The 12,757-nt window shown below is 56.2% G+C and overlaps 1 protein-coding gene across 5 annotated transcripts in view; it reads left to right on the top strand.

The window, feature by feature from the left end:
- Window positions 1–2,264, top strand: part of CTDP1 (CTD phosphatase subunit 1) — a 34,390-nt gene extending 32,126 nt beyond the window's left edge. For all 5 annotated transcript variants that reach the window (XM_036418448.2, XM_036418446.2, XM_036418445.2 and 2 more), the window contains one exon: window positions 1,494–2,264. In XM_036418448.2, the coding sequence (XP_036274341.1) occupies window positions 1,494–1,632 (139 nt within the window). In that variant the 3' untranslated portion in view covers window positions 1,633–2,264. The remainder of the gene's footprint in view (window positions 1–1,493) is intronic.
- The last annotated feature ends 10,493 nt before the right edge of the window (window positions 2,265–12,757 follow it).

Here is a 12,757-nt window from a genome sequence, read left to right as displayed (position 1 = left end):
ATGTGTGCTGCATATAGTTACGTGTTATGTGTGATTCAAACATGTTATGTTGTTGTGTTACACGTATGCTGTTCTTGCACACATGCTGTGTTTGCCTAGCTTAGGGGTGTCGAACTCAATCAGAGAAGGGGCCAAAATCTAAAATCCAGCCTAAATCGCGGGCCGAATGGTTTACTGAACAGTCATAAACTGTCATTGTGATGGAAACGCAGTGGAGTGCAGTGATGACAGCGCGGTGCGGGCCACATTGCAAGGCCTGGCGGGACGGATTTGGCCCGCGGGCCTTGTGTTTGACACTTGTGCTCTATACAGGGCCTGTCACAGGCAATCGCCACCTGAGCAGACTCTCCCGGAGATCTTTCAGGCCGGTGACACGAGCCTCACTGCGAGGTCCCGTGTGGGGGTAAAGGCAGGACAAGGTGGGTTCCTCGGGTATCGTTGGACCCCAAGCTGTGGCTGAGGGTCCATCTGGGCGCAGAGGGAGAGCCATGAGCTGTTCACGGGCTGGCGGGGTCTCACGCATCCTCTCTTCAAGTCTGCAGGTTCGTCAGGGAACTGAGTGGTCTGCAGGCCATAGCAAGGGTGATAGCACCCTTGCCAGTGTTGCTCAGTGGTTGGTGAGTGTGGGAGGCAACCAATCTCTCCCTCCTGCCCTCCCTCCCTTCTCTCTAAAAATCAATGGGGGGGAAAAAAAAATCCTCTGGTGAAGGTTAGCAAAAAAGTAACAATTTTTAAAGGAAGGGTGATAGCATCGGCTGGTTACGTAATGTGCCAGTGTGGATGCAGTTTATTGTTTATCCAAGTAATTGTGACAGCTGCCTGAGGAAACAGTGGGCTGCCAGGGCGCCTCCTGGGATGAGCCTGTCTCCGAGTCTGCAAGACTCGCCCATCTTCCCTGGGGCCTGGGGTCTGCCCGTGTGGTGGCTCTTTGTATAATCAGAGCCAACACCATCTGGAGCCCTCTGGGGAGCGCTCTGTCCCGGCTCTTAGGTGGAAGGTAGTGCGGGGTCCCATGGCCGTGCACAGCGCCTGCCGTGTGTTAGGAAGAGAGGCGGCAGCTGGCAGGTGCTGGCCTGTCCTGAGCCCTTTTCCAGCCGGTTTGTTCAACGGCAGCCAAGGCCTTGGAGCTGATGGGGAGCACGGGCTTCTCGCTGCCCTGCCGCTTTTCTTTCTGTCCTTTATCTTCTCTGGGGTTCCAGTGGGCCTTGGTTGTAGTGGTTTCATGACTTCCTGGTGCATCACTGACGCCAGCGTTGTTTCTCCTGTCGTCCAACCACGTCGCAGTCCTTTGAAATGGGCAGTGAAGGGAGCAGAGGGAGCCTGTGTGTGGTCCTGGGTCGGGCGGCCCTGCCTGTGTCCTCCACCTCAGAACTGTGGTTTGCTCCCATTTTGAGACTGGAAGCCCTTGGCATTTGCAAGCCCCTGGCAGAGAGACCGCCTCACAGGGACAGGTGCTTTGTGGGAGCAGCTCATAGCAAGTGCTTCTCTTTCAGGGGCCACAAGAGGAAGCTGAACGACGAGGACGCGGCCAGCGAGTCCAGCAGGGAGTCCAGCTGTGAGGACGAGGAGGGGAGCAGCTCGGAGGCGGACGAGATGGCGGCAGCGCTGGAGGCGGAGCTCGACCTCATGTGACCTGCACAGCTCCCCAGGGTGGGCGCACACGTCATCTCCCTCCTGTGGCACCTCGGCGTCCCGGCCGGCCCTCACTTGGGGTTCCTTCTCTCCAGGAACACGTGTCTCTTTCGCAAAGCTCCACATACAGAAACATTTTGCAGAAATGGGTGTTTTGAGAAGTTTTACTACTGGAAAGTCTACCTTTTTCGTGACCGTGACAGAAAGCGTGGGCCATGCCAAAGATCTTGTGGCGCTCGGCCGCGAGGACTGTGGTTCCTGTCGTGTGTAGGGGCCTGGAGGGTGTCTTCCTTTAAATTTCGCCTCATACCATCCAGGGGGAAGGCGGGGATCCGACGAGACAGGCGTGGCAGGAACCTGGCGCCCTGTGCTTTTCACACTGGTTACCAGATGTGAGGGATGTCTGAGAGGCCGTGTTCACCTGTGGACAGGCCCGGCAGCCCCGCTGCGACCTTCGGGGCTCGATTCTGAGCGACGCCGGGTCCCTGGAACCTGTGTCCCCATGTTTCTGGGACCAGGTTCCAACACAGTCCGGCGTCCGCTCCTGCTCCTCAGATCTGATGTAAAGTTTTGTATATTTCATATCTGACCCACCAAACAGGTCTCTCTTCCATTTAATAAAAGTCCTTTTTGTAAGCTCTTCCGTCTGGTGTGTTGCAGTAGCAAGCGGGCTCTCCTCCGTAGCTCATGGGGCGCCCACCAACCCTGAGCCTGTCCCTGTCACAGCTTGTAGGGCAGGGGACTCTGCCGGGGGTGCCGAGGGGTCCCAGCCTTGGGAGTTGTTTGTCGGCCAGCCACAGCTGTGGGTCTCCGTTATGGGGACGTTTTTCAGAAGTGGGCAGTGAAGCAGTAAGAACTGGAAGGTTATTTGGCTTAAGAAACTAGATTTGAGGACCTGCGGAAGCAGAGGGCAGTGCTGCTGCCCTCACTGGCACGTGGAACGGGGTTCGTCATGCACATGTAGCCGCCAGCTGTGTGGGTCATAGGGTGGCCTGTCCTCAAATCCCGTTGCTCCCAGACCTATGGGCTGACCCGGTCAGCACGACCAGTGGTTCTGGGGTGAACCCTCTTGCCTCCTTTGACTCAGCCCCTTGGTGTCCTCTGTGATCCCTTCCAGACGTCTGCTATGGTGAGGGACACCAGAGACCAGGAGTGTGGACCTGTGATGCGCCTGCCTTGCGAGGCGACAAGGCGGTTGCTGGGTGTGACGTCCCAGGAGGTGCATGAGGGCCCGGGAGCAGGCTGCTCTCCCACCTGAGAGCCTGCGAGGCTCCTTCCCAAGCTGCTCAGGCCGTGGGCATTGGTGAGCACCGTGCCCCTGGACACCATGCAAAACTCTCCCCTAAGTGTGACCGTGGCACTTCCAGACCATCCTCTTACGGAGAATCTCTCCACTCTGAGTGAAGGTCATTTCCTTTCTCCCCACTTAGGGGAGGACATGGCAGGCCTGGTGGCTCCAGTGCCATTCTTGGAGGCCAAGTCTAGGTCTCAATGTGACAATTTCCAGGCAGCTGGCCCAATCTCAGGGTGTCCTTATCCCTCCCTGTTCTGGGCGTGTCTCTGGAGAAGCCCCTGTTCCTGAGGGGCTCAGGCAAACCCCAGCAATGCTGCCCATGCTCCTGGCTCAAACGCAGGCCGAGGGCCAGGAAGGAGCCCGAGCAGGAGAGCAGGTCCCAGCGCTTTGGAATGGAGCAGCCAGTCCTTCTCAGATCATCTTCTGTTTCCAGTTTTGTGACCCGTTGATGTGACTGGGTGGAGCTGTTCCACCCCAGGCAGGATACTGTCTGCTGTCCTGCGTCTCGGCCGCAGAGACAAACAACCCCAGATATGGCTCTAGACCCTCTGGGACACACCAGCGGAGAGGAGGTGGGGTAAGCCTCTTTCCCACCTCATGCACACGCGCACACACGTACACGCATGCATGCACACCCAGGGCACAGCTGGGGCTCAGGCTGCCCCTGCAGTACAGAGCATGTGAGCTTCCACGGGAGCCTGGTGAGTTTCAGCAGATGGACGGGAAGCGCTCATCCTCTGGAGCCCTGCCCTCAGCAAGCCTGGGGCAGACAGGAGCTTAGGCCACTGGAGGGTGGAGGCCATGGCTCCTGCCACCTTAGACCAGGGACCTTGGGGCCTCAGGAAGCCCCACCCTGGCGATCACCCAATATGCCCCGTCAACCCTGCGGAGATGCTGTGAGCACCCACCTGGTAGAGGGCCAGATTGAGGTGAATGGGGCAGCTGCCTCTCCCCTTCTCTGTGGATGGTCTCAGTCCCAGACATGGCAGCCGCCCTGTGAGGACCAGGCGTGCACACATTCACTGAGAACTGAGCCAGGCGCCGGGTCCCTGGAAGGTGCATCCCACCCGGTGCACTGGGGAGGGAGAGGCTGGGAGAGACCACGGAGGCCAGTCCAGCCCAGCTGCATGTCTTTGGGGTGGAGTGGCCCTGCACAGCTGCGTGTCTTTGGGGTGGGATGGCCCTGCCCAGCTGCATGTCTTTCTTTGGGAAGAAGTCCTGCCATGTCTTTGGGGTGGAGTGGCCCTGCCCAGCTGCATGTCTTTAGGGTGGAGCAGGGCAGAGCAGCGACAGCTGCTGCCCAGTTCACAGCCGTGAGCATCATTGCTGAGGAGCTGCCTGCCCTCTGGGGTGAGGGTAGTCAGTGGCTCCTGGTGGCAGCCAGATGTGCAGATGGCCTGAGACCCTGACCCTCCCACTGACCTAGCTTTCAGGGCTGCCCAACTGAGTCTGGCCTGTGGAAAGCCAGGGGGAAGCAGGGCGCCCAGCAGGGTCCCGGGGGAGGGAGACACGCAGGCCGGAGGGAGGGTGGGTGGACAGGCCGGTGGACAGGTAGACGGGCGGCTGCAGGTGAGGCCCCCGCCATCGGCAGGGGCTGACTTGTCACATCTGCTGACCTCTGTGGAGCGAACCCCCACTTGGGCCAGTTTCAGATCAACACAGTGACCTCTCCAGCAAAGGGAACGGCATGCGGACGTGGGAGCTGATGAGCTTTGTTCTTTAATGTGTTTCTGTCATGGTAGGTTTATGAAAGTTAACCTTTAATAATGGCTGTTGAACAGCTGCCTTGCTCTCTCAGCCCAGAAGCAGCCCCCACCTGCACTGCCCCCAGCAATCGCTAGGTGAGCTAACGTTAACATTTGTGCGACGCTCGCTTGCTCGGCTGGTCCCTTTATAGCCTCTTAAGAGCCTCTGTTCTTTTCATAGAACCCAATAAATGTAGCGAGGAGAGACAGACATGGGGGGCTGGGAACTTTCCCTAGGATGGATCCCAGCATCTTGTAAAGGGGGTGGAGAGGGGGTGGGGCCTGAGCCCGAGTTTCCAACAGGTTCCGTCAATAGAGCCCCATCTACCTCCCTTTATTTGAGGTGAGAGACTCTCGGCCCAGAGAGGCCTCAGAACTCCCCCAAATCCTGTCACTACCGTCCCACCCTCCTGCCACCTGCTCTGTCAACTGGCCTTCACTTCGCTTCTCACTGAGCATGATAGACTCAGCTATGTCAGTACACTCTCCTAGATGCACACACTCAGCTACACACACCCGCACACACACCTCTGTGTGCACACTTGCACTCTCCTACATACACATTCACCTGGGAACACATGCACCTACACATGTATGCACACACACGCTCACACACAGTCACCTATACACACTTACTATGGCCACACGCACACACCAGCACCCACACAGCAAACCACGAGACGTGAGAGATCCCTGTGAAGAGAATTGCCCCAGAATATTCAGCTGTGCAGGGACAACACCAAACCCGCGGCCGCAGCTCCAAACCAGCAGCACCCGTGTTTCTCTGGGCTCCGTCCTCAGGGAAGCCACTTAGCTAACACGTCGCAGCTGCTCTGGGTTCAGGCCGGCCGTGATCAGGCCTGAATCTGTGGGCGGCGGTGGAATCATTTCTCAAGCACCGCCCCAGGCAGTTCCCGACCTGTGGCTTATCAAATTAGCTAACATCCCTGGTTTCAGAACTGAGCAAACAGCCACTGGGTGAACTGGACACAGCACCACAAGGCGCAGTGAGCCGCTGCAAGGCTCATTTGTGGAGGAAGCCATGCTGCTGGGCTGATGGTCCAGCTACATCCAACTGGCAGTCCAGGCTCAGGACCCGCCCATGTGAGTCTCCTCGGTGGGTGCCCCCAGGGCAGTCCCCATGTGTCCAAGCCAACTCTTCCCTGGAGCAGACACCTGCCTTTTCTGGGCACAGCAGTGGCTCCTTTGGTCATGCAGGTCCCCACAGAGGTGAGATTTGTTCCACTCCTGGGGAGGAAGCAGGGACCGCCCTGCCCTTCGGTGGGGAAATGCGAACCGAACTGGTCTCCCTTGCAGCAATTTTAGCTAAACGTGTTTCATCCTGGAGGGAAATGCTTTGGGGTCTCTGGGAGCATACAGGATGCCTACCCCCCAAGTTCCGTCTCGCTGGGGGAGTGGGCCCAGGGGCACATGTGCTGTGGTGATGACCATAAGAGCGCCAGGAAGCTTTCAGGTCTCATCCGGTTGTATCTGAACAGAGCGCAGGGCACAGATTCGCATGACGGACTCTCTGCCCTCAGTCAGTGTTACATAACAACACTGGCTTCTGCGAGACCTGCTGTCACTCTACAACCAGCAGGCGGTTACATTTCCTTCTAAAATCTAAACCTTCAGTTTTATAACTTGGCCAGAGTCCAGTTTAACAAACAAGGAAAAATTTAAATCTAGCAGCATTTGCTACTTTTTTTTTCCCCCCTCAGTAGCAACCGTGTGTCTAATTGCTCTGCCGTCCCAGTGTCCCGCGAGTGTGTCTGAGGGAAGTTGGGGCCATCAGCCACCCCGCTGACCTGCTTAAAAAGCCGTGGGTGTCTCTCTATTCCCGGTTCCGGTAACTCTGTTTTCGTGGGTGTGGAGACGGGGAGTTTTCCAGTCAATCCACAGCAGCTCTAGGAAAACAGCGAGAGGGACACCATTCAAATGCGGGCCTCTGCCAGGTCACATTTGCTCCGGGAACTGCGTACTCACCAGGGGAGGGGTAACCAGGGCCTGGTCCCTACAAGCCTGGACGTCCCCGCTGCTGCAGGCCCGGGGGGCGGGGCTGGGGAGGTGGGGGGGAAGAGGGAGCAGTATTTTAGCCCTGTCTGTCTCTGTAAACGGCCATGGCTCCCGGCACAGTGTCGGTCCCAGACAACGCCCGGCTAGAGGACCCGGGAGCAGCAGGCAGGTGACAAGTTCACGGCCCATCTGAGAAAGCAGAGCTTTCCTAGAAGTCTCCCCTTTCTAGCACGGTCAAAGGCTGGATGGCTCAGCTTCCGTCACTGCTCTTCCATCTCTCCAGCGTCACCCAGGGTCCACCGGCCTCCCGCCAGCAGGACAGGTGCCCGTGCAGCCAGGCACATGCCTGTACACAAAGCAAGGTGTCCCCAAGGCTCCGTTTGTTCCCGCTACCGTTAGCACGCCGCCCCCCTCTACCCGACCACCACACCTGCCGACCTGCACCTCACTCCCGCACCGTCTACTGGCCTGTGCCCCCCGTAAGAGCAGAAGCTCCTCAGCGACAGGAACCCTTTGCCCTGCGAGTGCCTGGCACACACCTCGCACTGAGAAGGGGATCGGGAAAGCTCCCGGGCCACTGAGAGGGAAGTCTTTCACAGCCATGGGAGATCCGGCTGCTGGCTCCCGTCCTTGTGGACCAAGACGGTGGATTCGGGGTGAGATGTGACGTCTAAGGCGGACGATTCCACTGCTGATAAGGAAGGGCCTGTCTGTTTCAGTGCCCGCAAACAGTGCGCGGCCTCGTGTCCCGTCTGTGCCGTGAGATGCGCCTGTGGGGTCTGAGAGCCGGGGCCTGAGTGCATCCCCGCACAGCCTCCCTCTCCAGCAGCCGCACTGCTCCCTGGGGCCTCGGCGCTGACTGTGCTCGGTGTACGCGTGGGCTCAGCTCTGGACGACGAGCTTCAGAGGGAGAGACGATGAATCCTCCGGGTGCACAGAGGAGGGAGATCCTGGCAGACGCAGCTTATGGAAAACTGCTGACGGGATTGGAATAATTTAGCCCGGAGAAGGGAGCAGGCAGGCTGCCTTCATTACCCAAACACCCTGTTTTTAGCTCCACAGCTCCCGCTGTGAAAGTCTGGGACTTCGGGGAGGACGGGGCAGATCACTGTTGGGGGGTCGTTATTTGGCAGCATCCTGGTCCCACCCACGAGATACCAGTGCCCCCCCCCCAAGGAGTCCCCCCACCCCCGCCCCAGCAAATGACTGCCAAATACAAGACCCCCCAGTAGTGATCCACCCAAATGCCAGGGAGCTGAGATGGAGACCCGATGTCTGCTTTCCCTCCCCGGCAGCACCTTGGCATCTCAGCACTCTTGAGTTTTTCTTGTTGAGCTTGGTCTCAGCGTGGTCTTTGGTGGCAGTGAAGGGACAGGTGGAGGATCAAAGACACGATAAGATGGCTTCCCAAGTCCAGGGAGAGAGAAAATGCCCAAGAGCAGTTTTAGGACATTTTCATTTATCTGCGAAAAAGGACTTCCATGGAAACACCACACAAAAGGCAGCAGGTGATTGCAGGTGGGACTGCCTGCAATGCCCGAACCAGGAGTATCCGCACGCCTGCTCCAGCCGACCACGGCCTCAGACACCGGCAGCCCCCACGCTCCCCCCATCAGAACCCATGTGACTGTCCAAGTGCGGAAGCAAAGCAAAACCCTGAGTCCTCAGCTGCCCACCAACAGGGAGTCAAGTTTTACAGCTGAGGAGTCCAGGGGCTGTAGGTGAGGGTGGCACACGTGGAGAGATGGGCAAACAGCAGAGAGTACATGTGGTTGCAGAGCTGGGGCCACGCCCCAGAGGCTGAGGTCTCAGGTTCAGGACAGCGTGAGTGGAGCTCTTTGGCAGAAAGCACTGATAACAAGGCCAAAACCGGTTTGGCTCAGTGGATAGAGCATTGGCCTGCGGACTGAAAGGTCCCGGGTTTGATTCCGGTCAAGGGCATGTACCTTGGTTGCGGACACATCTCCAGTGGGGGGTGTGCAGAAGTCAGCTGGTCGATGTTTCTCTCTCATCGATGTTTCTAGCTCTCTATCCCTCTCCCTTCCTCTCTCTAAAAAAAAATCAATAAAATAAAAAAGAAAAAAGAACTGATACGTCCTGTCCTGTCCCCACCTGGCTCAGGGAGCGCCGCCCCCACAGAGGAGGCCCTGCGGGAATGTCCCCGGCACCCCTGTCCCCACACTGTCCTCGGCCTCATCTGGTCCTCAACCGTCCAAATCAGGGTGACCACACTCCTTCCCGTCTCTGGCTCCGACGTGCTCGGTGTCCCGGGAAAGGAGCCGCCCGCAGTGCGTCCGGAGCCTGGCTGGCAGGCAGCCGCGTGGGGAGCCGGGTGCGTCGTGGCAGATGCCAGCAGGACGGCCACAGATTGAAGTGTTGTCAGAACTCCGGGAACGCCTTGTAATTAAAATCGGGCCTTGGGGGCTGTGCATGTTATTCCTCAGCAAAGAGAAACCAACGCTGACAGGTGGAGCGCGAAGCTCACGCCCACGGGAGCGCCTTGGCGGAAGCCCTGGGCGCCCTCCGCTAATGCAATAATGACAGGCCTGGCAGACCTAAGGCACAGGCCTCATCAGGACCCCCTTTTCTCCCTCCTCCCCAACCCTTCCCTCCCCCAATGCTGTAAGGTTGAGATTGCGCAAGGGAACCGCCAGGAAGGGTGCAAGATGAAAATTTACCCAGGGAAATTTCTTTTTTTTCTTTTTTTAATATATCTTATTGATTTTTTACAGAGAGGAAGGGAGAGAGATAGAGAGCTAGAAATATCAATGAGAGAGAAACATCGATCAGCTGCCTCCTGCACACCCCCTGCTGGGGATGTGCCCACAACCAAGATCCATGCCCTTGACCGGAATCGAACCCTTCAGTCCTCAAGCCGATGCTCTATCCACTGAGCCAAACCGGTTTCGGCATATCCAGGGAAATTTCTTTTCTTTTCTTTTCTTTTTTTTTTAAATATGTATTTTTATTGATTTTTTACAGAGAGGAAGAGAGAGGGATAGAGAGTTAGAAACATCGGTGAGAGAGAATCATCAATCAGCTGCCTCTTGCACACCCCCTACTGGGGATGTGCCCACAACTAAGGTACATGCCCTTGACCGGAATCGAACCAGGGACCTTTCAGTCCGCAGACCGACGCTCTATCCACTGAGCCAAACCGGTTTTGGCATATCCAGGGAAATTTCTAACAAAAGGGCATTTCCACCTAAAATATTACCCATTTGTACAAGCAATAGTCTTGCTGTTTATTTGGGGAGATGGAGTCTGTTTTTGTTTTTGTTTTTTAAAGATGAGGACAAGAATAATGACGCTAGGTGAGATATGACTGGGGTGGCCAGGTAACAGTCAGTCATGTGAAGGAGGGAGCGGGAGGAGCAGGTAAGGGCCAAGGACTTCGGCATGGTGGTGGACTGCAGGAGGGCGAGACTGACAGTGGCATTTGTGGGCATGCACACGTCACCTGCTGAAGATGTCCGCCTTTGTGTGTGTGGGGACAACAGCATCTCTCTGTGTGTGTCTTTTTCTCACTACTGTCTCCTGCCTCCGTGATCTGAGCCACCCGGTTCTTTCTTTTTGTTAACCTTCACCCAAGGATATTTTTCCATTGACTTTTTTTTTTTAAAGGAGTAGAAGTAAGGGGGAGATAGTGGGAGGAGGGAGAGAGAGAAACATCTATGTGAGAGAGACACATCGATTGGTTGCCTCTGGGGGGTCAAGCCTGCAACCAAGGTGTGTGCCCTTGACTGGAATTCAACCCACAACCTTTCAGTCCACAGGCTTTATCCACTGAGCCAAACCAGTGAGGACTGAGCCACCCATTTTCTGTGGAGACTGGAGTGGGAATGGGGGGAGGTTGTGGCTCATGTTTGAGAGGAAGAACTTAAAGCTCACTCACAGGCTGAGCAGAGACGATGAGCCATCCGCCATCTGTCGAAGGCTGTTCAGCCTCTCCCATCTTGGGGTTTCTGCCTAATCATCCCCAGGTTTGGATGCTGGTGGAGCAACTGCACGGGGCGCTTTCTCCTCCAATGGGCTTCCCGGTCTCTCGAGAGCAGCAGGTTTGACGCGTCCTTTCGGTGGGGGCACCAGCACGCCAGGCAGTACTTGTCAGTGTGAACACATGTGACTGAACTGAATAGAGGCATGTGATCCGTCCCCAACACAACAGCTGAAGGTCCATGCTATTCACAAAGACAAGAGAAATCTCTCTCTTCAGAACGTCATTGCTGCCAAATAATTCAGAAGGAAAGCAAGGCCCAGTCATCCAAAGCCTTGCTCAGTATGAAGCAATTCGATTAGTTTAAAATGTTGCATCTGACTTGAGATCCTGAGAAGGACGACACAAGCAAAATCGAATGTGAAATTCATAAGCACAGAACCCGCAGAGGTAGGGAAAGATGCAAACGGAATGTTCCGCTGAAGAGTTAATTAAGGGATAAGAGGCACAGCTGAAGAAACCCCCGCTGCTTATTGGATCGGGACGTAAGAACAAAGCAATACTGAGCATTGCTCTGTAGATTGCCCACCAGGGCTCACTGGCGTCAGTCAGAAAGATGGAAGGATGTGGGCGTGGAAGGTGGGCCTCAGGCACCGGGGGTACGAAATGCGACTGTGACACCCCTCCCTTGCCAACAGCCGACAGAGAACTCACCAGGAGTGGCTTTAGTCAGAGCTCACCTGAAATCTCTCCATCGGAGCTGATTTACGAATGCACAGTGTGCACAGGCTCCGTGCACTCCTGTCTCCTGCGCGGCACCAGCCTCTCCTGCAGCCACAGGCACCAGGCGAAGGCCCAGAGCGAGCTGCGCTCCGCCAGGAGCGGGTGTGGCAGCCGGAAAGGCGACCGAAATAAAAGCGTCTGCACTTGGGTGACGGCTCCCCTCTTTGAAGTTCAAAATACGACGAGGAAACAGAATAACAGAAAGGTGGGCCTCGGGAACGAAGGGCAGGGGATGAAAAGTCGTGAGCCTTTTCAGGAGGAAATTAGAGAGAGCGGCCGCCTTTGTGAGGAGAGGTGTTTGATCCATCAAAGTGGGTGGCAGGGCAGACGAGAACGATTCAGACGAGAGGGACTGATGGACATCTGAGGGACCGCAAAGTGACCCGAAGACAGGAAATGCTGCGAGCCCCCGAGAGAAAGGAAGCGGAGGAAAGAAATGCAGGAAGGTGCTGCTCCCAGGAGCGGCTGGGGACGCCGCGGAGAAGAGGTGTGATCCGTGGGAAGGGCCCACAGAGGAGGAGAGAGGCTGGCTGGCCACCACGTGCGGAGAGGGCGGGTGACAGAACCGGAAGGGACTCCTCCGTGAAGAAGAAAGAACAAACAAGAGAGATAAGGACCAGGCAGGGAGACATATGAAAGGAAGCACGTATCCGAAGGGCTGAGGAGTCGGGAGCTGAGTCTGTGGGGCCCTGAGAGCATTGCCCCTGGGGGAGAGGAAGCCTGTTCTGCCCACTCTGAGGTCAGTCAGCCAGCCCAGAGGAGACAGACGGACCGAAGATGATTCGAGTTGCAAAGACTGGGAGGGCTGGAAAAGATGAAGGCTCAGGGCTGCTTTATGGAGTGGTGAATGTTCTTGAACCTATGGTGGTGATGGCCGTACAACTAGGAACATCCTAAAAGTCACTAACCTGCACAGGTGGAATGGATGAGCTGTTTGGTGTCTGAATTCCCTCTCGTTAAAGCTATCACACACACACACACACACACACACACGAAAAAAAAAAAATAGAGAATGTGTCATCTTGTTTTGAAAACCAGCCAAGAAATGAAAAATCATAGTTCAATATTGAGAAGAAAATTACTAATTTGGAAAACACTGGTAAAGGACGTGATCAGACATCTGCGTAGTAATGGTGTCTGTCCTCTTCCTTGCTTGCACACCCTCGGTGAATGCTCACAGACACACTTACTGGCAGGTGCCGGACCCCTGACACACCAGCACCAACATGCCAAGGCAGTGGGTCAGATACACCTGAAAAGGCCTGGCTGGTGTGGCTCAGTGATTGAGCATTGACCTATGAACCAGGAGGTCACTGGTGGATTCCCAATCAGCACACATGCCCAGGTTGT

Source organism: Pipistrellus kuhlii, unplaced genomic scaffold (assembly GCF_014108245.1).
Source record: "Pipistrellus kuhlii isolate mPipKuh1 unplaced genomic scaffold, mPipKuh1.p scaffold_m20_p_6, whole genome shotgun sequence".
NCBI classification, from domain to species: domain Eukaryota; kingdom Metazoa; phylum Chordata; class Mammalia; order Chiroptera; family Vespertilionidae; genus Pipistrellus; species Pipistrellus kuhlii.
The sequence above is the reverse complement of the archived record's forward strand: the minus strand, read 5'-3'. Positions and strand labels throughout refer to the sequence as shown.